Here is an 11,669-nt window from a genome sequence, read left to right as displayed (position 1 = left end):
CAGACTGTTGAGGTCTCCCTCTCAAGCACTAAATATCAGTTGCAGAGGAAAAAACAATACTATGACCAGTGCTAATATCCTGAACATACAAACATATTGCCTGCTTGGCTGAGGCAGATAATGACTAAATGAATAAAGGGAGCAAAACACAACCTGGGGTTCAATAGGTTAATACAAATAACCCTTGTGTATGAATGTCTTATTTTTATATATGGACATAGAGTACTATATATATATATTCCCCTATTCCTAGGAACATAATCCCCTAGTGCTTTCCATAATCAGTGGATTACATAATAACATAATAGATGTTTAAAAGCCATATATATATATATATATATATATATATATATATATATATATATATATATATATACAGACACTCAAATGACAAGTCAATCACATTGTTGGGGATTTTACTTCTTCATGTAATGCAAAATGATACAAAGTTCCATATAAAAGTATAAAACATGATAGATGTGATACAAAACAAAAGATTTTTTTTCCTGCCAACCAGCAGCCATCATCATATACTGTACAAACAGGAGACAATATGATGTCTGTGAACTCAATATTAGCACCATAGTTGAAATCAGTGGTCCATCATTCATGCGTACACACTTGCGCTCACAACAATTCACACATTTAGAAACACTCACAGGTGCAAGGAAATGAAAGAAGGAAAGGCACAAAGCAGGAAGAGGAAGTCAGAGGGATTGCACTTCCTCTGGTGTCTGAAAAGGCCCTGATGAGCTCAGCTGTTCTGGTTCTGTTGTCACTTAACAGTTTTCTTGTGGTTCAAATGAAAACCCGATTGTTGACCTGGTTTTGCTCATAGCCACAAGTATGCCAATGTTTTTAATGTGATACTGCTCTGTGTCAACAGAGGGGACTTTCTCTACTGTAGGCTAGACTAAAGACTGCAGCACAAACCAATTTACATACTGTTCTGTCAACATTTTATTGTCCTAGTCGGAGAATCTCTGCATGTCACTGTCTCTGCGAACACTGCTGTTGTCCAGAAAGCGGTCACAGGGGAACTCTATGAGATCCCCCTCCTCTAGTGGTGCAAGTCGTGCTGGACGACTGCTCTGGTAGCTGGTGAAGTCGGTGGAGACGGAGGCAGTCGCCACAGGGGGACGAAACGGCCTCCGGGTGGAGTACATGTGGCGCACGTGCACGGCAGACTTCCTCCTCTGCAACCTCCTCTTCAAGCTCCGTCCCAGCCAGACTCCACCAATGACAAGCAGCAGCACAGCGTTCCCAGCCAGTGTCGCCACTGTCACCAGCTGGAGGTCAGAGGTCAGCGAGCCCCGACGACTTAGCAACTGAGGGAGAGTGACCACTCCTGCACAGTGGTCACGAGGGGCGACTTGGCAGACAGATCCTCCGACTACTCCCTCCACACAGACGATGTAGGTTAAGTCTGAGCTGAGTTCTCGAAGGGTTACAGAGCGAGCTGTGCCTCGGGCATAAACATAACGGGGAAAACGATCTGGAGCCCCAAACCGGTCAAACAGAATCCGATAGTGGACTTCATCCAGGCCCGGCCCAGGCCCTGGTGTGTAGCGGTGATGATCCCTTGTGTTCCAGTAGACGGTGACAGTACTAGATGTCACTTGATCCACTGAAACATTAGTGATGAAATGGCGGTTGAACACACATGGATCTGTGATTACAGGCAGAGCTTCATCCTGATCTGACCTCAGAAGATCAAACTTTTCTCCTGACTGTGCAGGAGAGGTTGTGGTGAGCTCTGTGTTTAAATCAGTGGAGTTTCTGTGGCTTGGTGTGGAGATGGCTGGTGGATCCGTTCTGGAAATTACATTTGATCTTTGTCTCCCTTTGGCACGTTTCCCAGCTGCCTTTGCAGGAGGTCGTGACCTTGGACTGAGCGACTCCTTCTTTGGTTTCTGTCTTTCCAGTGACGAAGTGGGTTCTGCCAACTCCGGACCCCCTTGGTCTCCCTGGATTCCCACCTCTTCTTGTCCTCCTCTTTCCCATTTTTCTGCCTCTTTCCTCACCATTACCTCATCCGTGTGTCCCTGCCTTAAATCTACACCTTTTGTGTCCTCCACCTGGCCTTCTCCACCTCTCTCCTCCTGCTTTATTGCATCTGCTATCTCCTCTCCCTCCACTTTTACCAGCACACCCCCTCCTCGGCTCTCCTCAGGCCCAGCTTGGCTCCCACACAAGTGGGTCCAGTTCCCAAGGGGCTGCAGCTGGGAGCTGTTCACATAGTCCAGATATTTCCCCCTCAGAGTTGCAGGGTGATGACATTGTACAAAAACAGTCAACAATTTGCCCTGAGAATGTGCAGCAGTCATCCATCTCTTCAGCTCCTCCAGGCGACAGTCGCACGTCCAGTTGTTGCCATGGAGATCCAGGTCGTAAAGCACGTTGTTGAGGGCAAAAATATCACCAGACAGACTCGTGAGGAAGTTGTTCTTAAGCCTCAGCACCTTTAGATGTTTAAGTTGCGAAAAAGCCAAAGAGTCCACCTTGGAAATCCGGTTGCGGCTGAAGTCGAGCTGCTCGATGCGCTCCAGAGGGTCGAGCAGGCCAGCGGGGATTTCCTCCAGTCCGTTGCCGTCAATCAGCAGCTCTCTGAGGCTCGACAGCCCCTTCAGAGCCCCGCTGTCAAGACGAGAGATTCTGTTGTTGCTCAGGGACAGTTTGGACAGCTTTTTCAGATTTTGGAAGACATGGTTTCCAATGTATTGGATTTCATTTTCGGACAGCAGCAAAGTTGTCAAAGCTCTGAGTTGGGAAAAAGTGAGGACATTGCGCACGGCTGACTGCTTGTTGTGGGCCAGGTTTAGAAAGCGCAGGTTGGCCAGTTTGGAGAAGGCGTTTCTGTGAATGTGCTGCAGTTTGTTGGATTCCAGATGGAGATAATGTAGACTGGTCAAACTTTTAAAAACAGAGTCCTGCAGAGCTTCTATTGAGTTGCCATCTAGGCGCAATTTAACGAGATTATCCAAATTGGCAAAGAGCTCCGGTGTAATTTTCTTAATGTTATTATTATTTCCATAGAGAATAGTTAATTTCTTCAGGGGCTGTAAAGTCCCAGCAGGTACATTTGTTAAAAGATTATGCCCCAAGTAGAGCTCCTCCAGCTTGGAAAGTTTCTCAAATGCCTTGGGGTGAATAGTTTGTATCTGATTGTACTGTAAATTTAATCTCGCAAGGTCGCTGTACCGTGTGAAATCGAAGGCAGAGATGTTGCTGATGAAGTTTCCCCCGAGGCTGAAGATCAGCACCTCCTCGGGAACCCGCATGGCGGGTTTGGGCACAAAGCGCAACCCGCGGTTGGTGCACATGAGGTGCTGCGGGTGCTGACAGTCGCAGCGGTCGGGACAAAAGCTTGTCGCCGGTGAGGGAGAGACGAACCCACTGAGCGACAGCAGGAAAAAACATATCCCTGCCAAGATATTGCCGGTATCCATTCCCACAGCGCGGCTGGCACAGCCCGAGACTGACGCGGCATTCGCTTTGTGTTGTTCAGGTGCAGTCGCCCGTCTCCTCCCTCACGCTGACGACCATAATCCACTTGTTGCTCTGAAAGGTGGAGAGAAAAATGCTGTATTGATCAAGCGCACGGCTCCATCTCTGAGCGGCATCATGTAGAGAGCGAATTAATTTGTGCAGTGCGCTGTCTGAGGAAACGCTCACCTCCCCAGTACAGCCTCCATCCCCCCAAGTGGTCATCTGCTGCGAATTACAGAGTTCCGCAAAAAAAGTAGAGTTCAGGCGCAGAGCCTGCTCACACACACACACACACACACACACACACACACACAATGAAGTAGTCCCTCCTCCGCAACTCTGCGACCCTGCCAAAACCAGATGTGCACAAGTCTTGAGGCGCGCGTTTTTTTTTTGCGCGTGCACGCAGGTAATCAAACACACACACATATAGACTCGAGTCCGCGGTGAGAGAGGGAGGGAGAGAGAGAGAGAGAGAGAGAGAGAGAGGCTGAGAAACCCTTTGACCGAGTTTTCTGCGCGCCCCCGCAGCCACCGGGGGTCTGAGATCTGGATCGGTTCCCTGGTATGGACAAAGCAGACAGGAAGATTTCCTTCCCACGGAATCCCAAGAGGAGTCCAAAGTCTTGGATTCCCTGGCAGGAGGGTGCGCGCAGAGCAAACCAGTCACTCATGAAACAAGCTGAACAAAACACTTACGTTCAGTGGTTTTTGATAACGTATGAAAAACGAGTCATAAAAGAGCTGCAGTGACGGGCCACGACCCCAGAGGACATCCAGTCTGCCCGCTGCAGACGCTGTGTCCACAAAGTGAGGGAGCAAAGCAACAATCAGCACCATTCAGCATCTAGGCTGTGCGGCAGGAAGGGAAGGCCGTCATTATGCAGCTTCACTGTACTTTCACCGTTCTCTCATTAACGCGCCCCGCGTCGCCGTCAGGAGCACACATGGTTCACATTTGCGGATGAGGAATTCGAGTCGTCGAGCGTGTGTTAAGACTGACGAGGAGAGGTGCCAAAATCCGAGTTAAAGGTCTCCAACTTAAAAGAGGGGAAATAAACACAGGGCGAGTGGAGCATGTGAAGACTTAGTGCTGGGAACTGTGCAGACTGGAGAACGATGCTCCGCAGTGTGCATGAAGCCTCCTGTTCCAGTGCAAGCTACAAAAAAAAACAAAAAAACATGCAATGTTAACTGCCAAGACATCTGCACATTTATAGCACATGAGGTCGAGCGCTTACTCATTTACATAGCATACACACTGCCTAAATCAGTGGCTCCTAACCTTTTGCCTCATGTGCCTACAGTCTGCACCCTCATGTTTGACATACACTTGAACTGTAGAAGTGGGTGCTGTCAGAATATTCAAACAGCTGTCTATCTGAATGTCCAGGTTTCACGCACTCTCAATTCCAACAGGTGATGTTGAGGTGTTATTGTCTATGAATAGAGACTTGTCAACCATGGGAAGTCACTCGAGCACACGGAGTCGCACGCTCATGCACGGACACATACACGCCTGCTTTTTCAACCACCCTCCGCAGTCAAGTGACACAATGGTTTCCAGAGCCCGAGCTAATGCACGGCTGATGTAGCTCATTGCATTTCCAGCACACAGAGCACTCCCTGATTGGCCTCATTCTCATGCATATCTGCTGGTACACATCATGGTCAGCCACTATAGCTCTGGTGGTGTGTGAGCGGCTGTCTGTGTGTGAGAGGAAGAAAGACAGGGAGAAATAACAACCTTTGGGGAAGCCCCCTCTCTCTGGGAGGTCATTTCCTGTCTGGCCATTTCTCTATAGTATTTTCTGGATCCCCCCCTCCTTGTCTTTCTAGTCTCTCTCTTTCCTTCTCTCTGAGGAACACACACATTGAGAAAACACTCAGAGATCTGGCCTCAGACACAGTGGGACCAATCTGGTTGTTTTATGGCAGAGGCCTGGTCTGTGTCAGAGTTGAAAGGAATACACAAAAGATTTCATCAGCGTGGATTCGCTTTCACTGTAGCATCACAAATAACTTGAGATTAACTTTAATGTTGTAGCATTTAGAGGAGGATAAGGGCGAGGGAGTCATTCTCAAGAGAGTCTAGTGTGTAAATGAGATGGAGAGATAGACCGAAATATGGAAAACAGGGTAAGAAAAGAGAAAACAATGTGAGGGAGGTGAGAGCCGGGGATCAGGGGAGCTGGAGGAGAGAGTGCAATGTTAAACTGATGTTGACAGAGACTGTTGTGCAGGAAAAGTGATCTGGACTTGACCCAGATTCACAAAGACACTGGCACAATAGGCAGTATTGAGGACCTTGCAAAGAGCTGTCTGCCAGTGTGCCTGCACACAACAAAGGCTGCAGACTGGTTTCACCAGCCCATCCTTTCATCACCTCTCTCTCCTCTCAGCGGGCCTCTCACTGTCCAATCAGCCGGCCATATGACATTTTCAGTCTCTCAGCAGAGAGAGAGAGAGAGAGAGAGAGAGAGAGAGAGAGAGAGCGCATGTGGGAAACTTAATTCCATCAGGGGAAGAGAGAGAGAGGGAGAGAAAGAAGGGCTTGTATATCTGTCTGCACCTGAGTGTGCCTGTTTCTTAGGACTAACAAATGTCTGTGTATGTGATCATAAGTATGTCTGCATGAAATAAAGACAATCCAAGGCAGTGCAGGTGAGTTTGTGTGTGTGCGCGTGCATGTGTGTGTGCATGTAATGATGCTCCAGCATATGCAGGTTGTATTATACATGGTTTGTATTCCATTAAATGTATCCTTAGAGGAGGTAACTGAAAACATTTAGGCTACTTAAGTGCCTGAGTAATTGCATTTTGTAACTATTAATATTTTCAATCCACGATAATCCAAAAGGAGAAATTATACTTATTACAACTGCCATTTTAGCATGTATAAAATGTGGTGCATTGCATGTGGGATTGTTGGCAGAAAAAACTGCACACGTCATCGTCTCCACAGTCTTTGTGCCACTGTGAAATTTTTGAGAGCCCTACATAGTAGATACATTTACACACTCAGAATTCACACTCTCAAATAAAATGGAGTACAATATAATGCACTATGGGAATAATATATAGGAAATAAGGAGTAATTTCAGGCACACTGTAATGACAAACATCCTCTGCTGATGATGACAATGTGATATGGTCAAAAGCTCCAGATCAAGTGAGTAAATGGAACTCGTAGATGAATGAATGGATGAATTTATTTGATGACTGAAACTTACAGATTTCCGAGAAGTTACAATCGTACTGATGTTGCATTCAAGTTAAAACATACATGGAGCAGTTTAAACACATAGAACCATACAATGTTATGTGCTGCTTAGATTAGTGCATTAATAATGAAAAATTCTGTGAATGAACAAGAACGATTTTAATGCAGAGCTACATTTGTGATACTTTTTGAATGCGGGGCTTAAATTTTGAACTTTAAAGGTGCTCGTGCGATGACCCCCCCCCCCCCCCCCCCCCGCACACAGCCAGGCTAGCTGTTTCCCCTGTGTCCTGTGTGTATTCAAACTAAGCTAAGCTAAGCTAACTGGCTGCTCATGGTAGCTTCATATTTACTGTAGACCTGAGAGTGGTATTAGATCTTCTCAACTAAGTAAGTAAATTTACCAAAATCTCACAGAATTATTATAATGGATGTTGATACTTTTTTCACATCTGCTCTGCTCTTAAATACTGTTTAATTAAGATCTTCAAAAATAAATAGATTTAAAAGAATACAGCAAGGCTTAAAAGCTGGGATTTAGCATGCGATGACAGGTAATGCACACAAACATGGGTTTGGCACATACACAAACATGCACACAATTACACATAGGACTACAAAAGCATGGAAGACACAGGGGGTGAAACAGTTGAAGTGGTCATTTATCACGTATACCACGTATACAGACATACAGAAAAGCACCAATATAGACAAACGAAGCAGGACTCCCAGTGCAGAGGCTAATAAGCCTCAGACACAAAGTAACAAACTTGCAGGAAGTTGTGCTAGTGGAAACATGTGCATCCTATTGTAGCGCAGAATGCAGAGATCTCTGCAGCTCACTTATTCCCTGCGGACTTAATATGCATCAGAGGCAATCCGTATGGGACATTTCCCGGTAATGTAACACTGCATGAAACTAGCACATATCAGGGGCTTATCATAGTAATCAGTGTTATGGATGGCCTGCAATGAATGAAGATGAAGAGCAGCTTTGTTCAGATTAGCCCTCCTACAGAGCTCTAATCAATAGGAAACAGTTCAAACAAATAACAGATTGGCCCTGTGTGTGGCAGGGTTGGAAAGCGTGTGTGCGCCCATTTGTGCATATATGTTGTTCCACATGTTTCTAATCATGTGTACAAGTACTGTATATGTGTCTATGTGTGAACCATTACTTGATGTATTCTTTATGTCCTTTAATGAATCAGCATGCAGAGATAAGCAAAAGGCAAGGCAGGGAAGAGGGAATGAGGAGGTGGGATTGTGTGTATGTGTGTGTGTGTGTGTGTGTGTGTGTGAGTGTGTGTGTGTGCGCGCGCGCGCGCGCCCGTGTGTATGTGAGTATCTTTGTGTGTGTGGGGAGAGTTTACATGAGCAACAGCTGCTGGGATCATTAAGTGCTTTGGCTAGAGTTGGGAATCATAGATCTAGTCCATGCTCACAGACATTAATGGTGTGTGTGTCTGTGTGTATGTTTGTGAGTGGATGAGTGAGTGTGTTTATGCACTTAGAGGGAGATGGTGAAAGAGGCTCCATCCCCTCCGTGTAACACATGTCTGCAACTGCACTAACATGCCGCTGTGAGCAGAGACTGAAGACTCTCTGTTATACGGAAGATGCAGACACATTTTAGGCGCATCTAAATGTATATACATGAGAGAAAAAGAGTGGAGGGAACACCTGGGCCCCATGCCTGCAACCCTCCACATTCCCAGTGCTCCCCTGCTCAAGTCCCCCCAGCTGGTTCCCATCTCAGGAGGGAGAAAAAGAGGGCAAGATGGAGGGAAAAAGTGCAGGGGGCAGAGTCCAGTTACAGCAACTGAGAGAGAGAGTTCTCTACAGATTATCAATGTGCTCAAAAAATAATAACAATCACATCAAAATCAGAGTTAAAGCATGTCAGAAACAGCTGGCACTCTGGAAATGCACCATGGACCAAAACCGCTGATTGCAACAGCCCATCGTACAATGTGGGAAATGCATTTGCGCAACATTCCTTCCAGCTATGGGAGAGCTGCAGCCTCTCTTGCCTGACCTCCAGAGGTCACGTTTTGTCTTTGAGACCAATATGTCGAATGAGCTGGGGGGGGGGGGGGGGTAGAAGAGGAGAAAAGAGAGTGAAGCAAGAAAGGAGGGGTGGCAGAACTTTCGGGGTTTCAGTCGACCCTGCCGGAGTTAAGAATGGAGGGAATAGAGCAAGGAAAAGAGGAAGGGAGGTACTCGACATCTGGAAAAAATTAGAAAGTATGCTATTGCCCTGTTGAAAGGGTGGAGAGACTGAAGGGGGAGATAGAGGAATAAGGAGGGTAGTGTAAAGGATAGTGTGTGTGTGTGTGTACTGGGAGGGCAAACCCTTTGATCTTCAAAGTCTGATAGAAACTGTCTGCATGCACATAATCAACCTCAATCACATAATGACACTGAGACAACATAATGCCCCAAGATCTTAAGATCACTGAGCTGCACAGAAGATAACACTCATTCTCATGAACTCAAACACCCTCAAAAGTGTGATAGGTTGCGGGGCTGCATGAGTGCACACAAAAACATGAAAGCAAGATCATAAAAATGCACATATGCACATGAACTCTGGATTAGCATCTCTTTGTCTAACACAATGCAAAACAAGTCACAAAAAAAGAGTACAAAAAATGTGGGTTTTATGAGTCATTAAGACGAAGTCATCACTCAGTAATCTAGAGGGGTGAGACATCTGATCCGCAGCTGTCAACTCCAAGGCTCCACACGGCTTTGCTTGTGTGCAACGTCGCCCTCTGCAGACGTGGAACGTTAGAGCATATGGAGGCAACAAGACTATGATATTGAATCAACCCTTCTAAGAAACTTTACTTTTGGGTGTTTAGTTTGTGGTAATTTAATTAATTGTAAATGGCCCTGTGGATGGCAATGCCGGTTGGTCGGGCAGTTTGTCTGTCACTTCACTCCATACTGAAATATCTCAACAGCTATTGGGTGGATTGAAATGAAATTCTGTACAGACATTTATAATGACCAGAGGGATGCCAGACTTTTACTCTTGAGCCACCTGCAGGTTAGGGTTATGGGAAATGTGTGCATCGGGTGGAAATTTTAATATTCCCAATACTCTGGTTTATGACAAAATACTTGCAAAACTAATGATACTGTGATCAGCCTCAGCTCTAGTTTGTGTTTCGGACTGCTACACATTAGCATGGCTGATGTTAGCATTTAGCCTAAAGGGCCTATGCCTAAGAACAATCTCAGGCACTAGCATGGTTGTAGATTTGTTTAATAATATATGCATTTCATTATTATTGCCTAATGCGTAATACATACATACAATATGGAAAGTGGGAGAAATGAGGGGTGAGCAGGGGCCAGTGGATAACTTTTACCACCAGTGCTCCCCAGTTGATTAATCTAACCCAGGATCAGAGGTCAGGTTCAGCTACAGAGCAGAGATTGTCATTGTCTTGCTCAAGGGCACTTCAACATCTGAGACCAAGAGGGAGACTAAGAGGTCCTCTGGTAGAAGGGTCTTGTCTCCCCTCATTATCCCCTGCTTACACTTACAAGTCAAATTGCACAGTGAATGTAGCTAAGTAAATTAAAGACCTTATGATGCAGTGCAAAACAACATAAACACCCTCACTGCTGTTCATGTTCTTTGTCTCTTTGTTAAACTATAGCCCACATCATCTGGCTGACAACCAGCAGCAAGGCTCTATAAACTTCCAGTCTGAATCGAGAGCTGCTCATTGTGCAGTAACCATGTTTAACCTATAGATGACACTGTCACACACACGATCCGCTCGCACAAGCGATGTGTTTGTGTCAGTGCTGCACTGTACTGTAAGTGACAGAAAGGTGAAAGGTGATATAAATACTGACATACTCAGACTTAAAAGTGTATGCATCACATTTATTTATGAATGTCTCGCTGCATCTTCATTAGTCTCTTTATAAAATCAGATTTAAATTGTGCTATTAGTTGAAAATGCATGAAAGTCAGAGGCATCAGTGTATGTCTGGTGAAATTTTCACAATTGCAGTCTCTGTTGGCAGGCATGTTTTAAAGTATGTGGCTCTGTTGACAGGCATGCAAGGGTGTGTTCCCTTGTGGCTACAGATTTACACTGTTTAAGTGAGTACAGGGGAATCCACCTGGGTTGAACAATGAAAATGCCTGTGATACAAACACCGATAATAATATCTAACAATCTTTCCTGTTTGTTCTACGTCCACCACTTCACAGCAGCAATCAACATTCAGTTTCTCTTGATCAGTCCTGACGCAGTATGGGCCTACACTCCTTTAAAAAACACTGCCATTACTATTGTCGGCTCTAAGTTTCTAAGACACACCCAGCTCTGACTCTCCCTTTCAAAGACATTTTTTCCCCCCCTTTTTATGTTTTCCCTTCCTTCTGTTGCCATAGAAATAAGCCCAGAGAGGAAGTGACAACCTCATGCCCATGCAAAGGAAGAAATTTGTTTTGTTGGGTAAACAAATCCAAAGCATGAAGGTGGTTTGGAGCGCTACAAGGACAATAGAGGTGGACAGACTGAGCAGGGTTTTATCTGAAGAAAAACATGAGGTGCATAACTGATTCAGAGAAAGACGGACATTAAGTAGAAACACACAAACACATGCTCATAATTCACCCACACGCTCACTCTGCCTGGATGCAATCACACAAGTTCTCTCACTTACTCATCGTTTCATAAAACAGTCAGCACTTGTGGGTGAAGCCTTTTGCAACAATCACGTCTGTGGAAAAGCACCAAACAGTCTGTCATTGGATTGTGCATGTGTTATGAAGCAATGAAACCAGACAGATTATTACATAGGCTACTGTATCTTTACACCTACTGGATTTCTTATTGTACATGAACAGAGCGCTTCTTTGTTATGATCCATAACTGGTAATAATAATAAAGGAATATGTTGCAGAGCTGAGGTAATACCTGGA

At 45.4% G+C, this 11,669-nt stretch overlaps 1 protein-coding gene across 1 annotated transcript; it reads right to left on the bottom strand.

The window, feature by feature from the left end:
- Nucleotides 1-399: 399 nt before the first annotated feature.
- On the bottom strand, nt 400-4,579 carry tril (TLR4 interactor with leucine-rich repeats). The gene has a single exon (XM_071500770.1). It carries the CDS (start codon nt 3,447-3,449, stop codon nt 969-971), a length of 2,481 nt encoding a protein of 826 aa, XP_071356871.1. The 5' UTR covers nt 3,450-4,579; the 3' UTR covers nt 400-968.
- Nucleotides 4,580-11,669: the final 7,090 nt, after the last annotated feature.

This window comes from Trachinotus anak, unplaced genomic scaffold, assembly GCF_046630095.1.
Source record: "Trachinotus anak isolate AG129_WGS33_773 ecotype Australia unplaced genomic scaffold, CSIRO_AGI_Tana_v1 ptg000016l, whole genome shotgun sequence".
Classification (NCBI taxonomy): Eukaryota; Metazoa; Chordata; class Actinopteri; order Carangiformes; family Carangidae; genus Trachinotus; species Trachinotus anak.
Note: the sequence above shows the minus strand (reverse complement) of the source record. Positions and strands in the feature narration are given on the sequence as shown.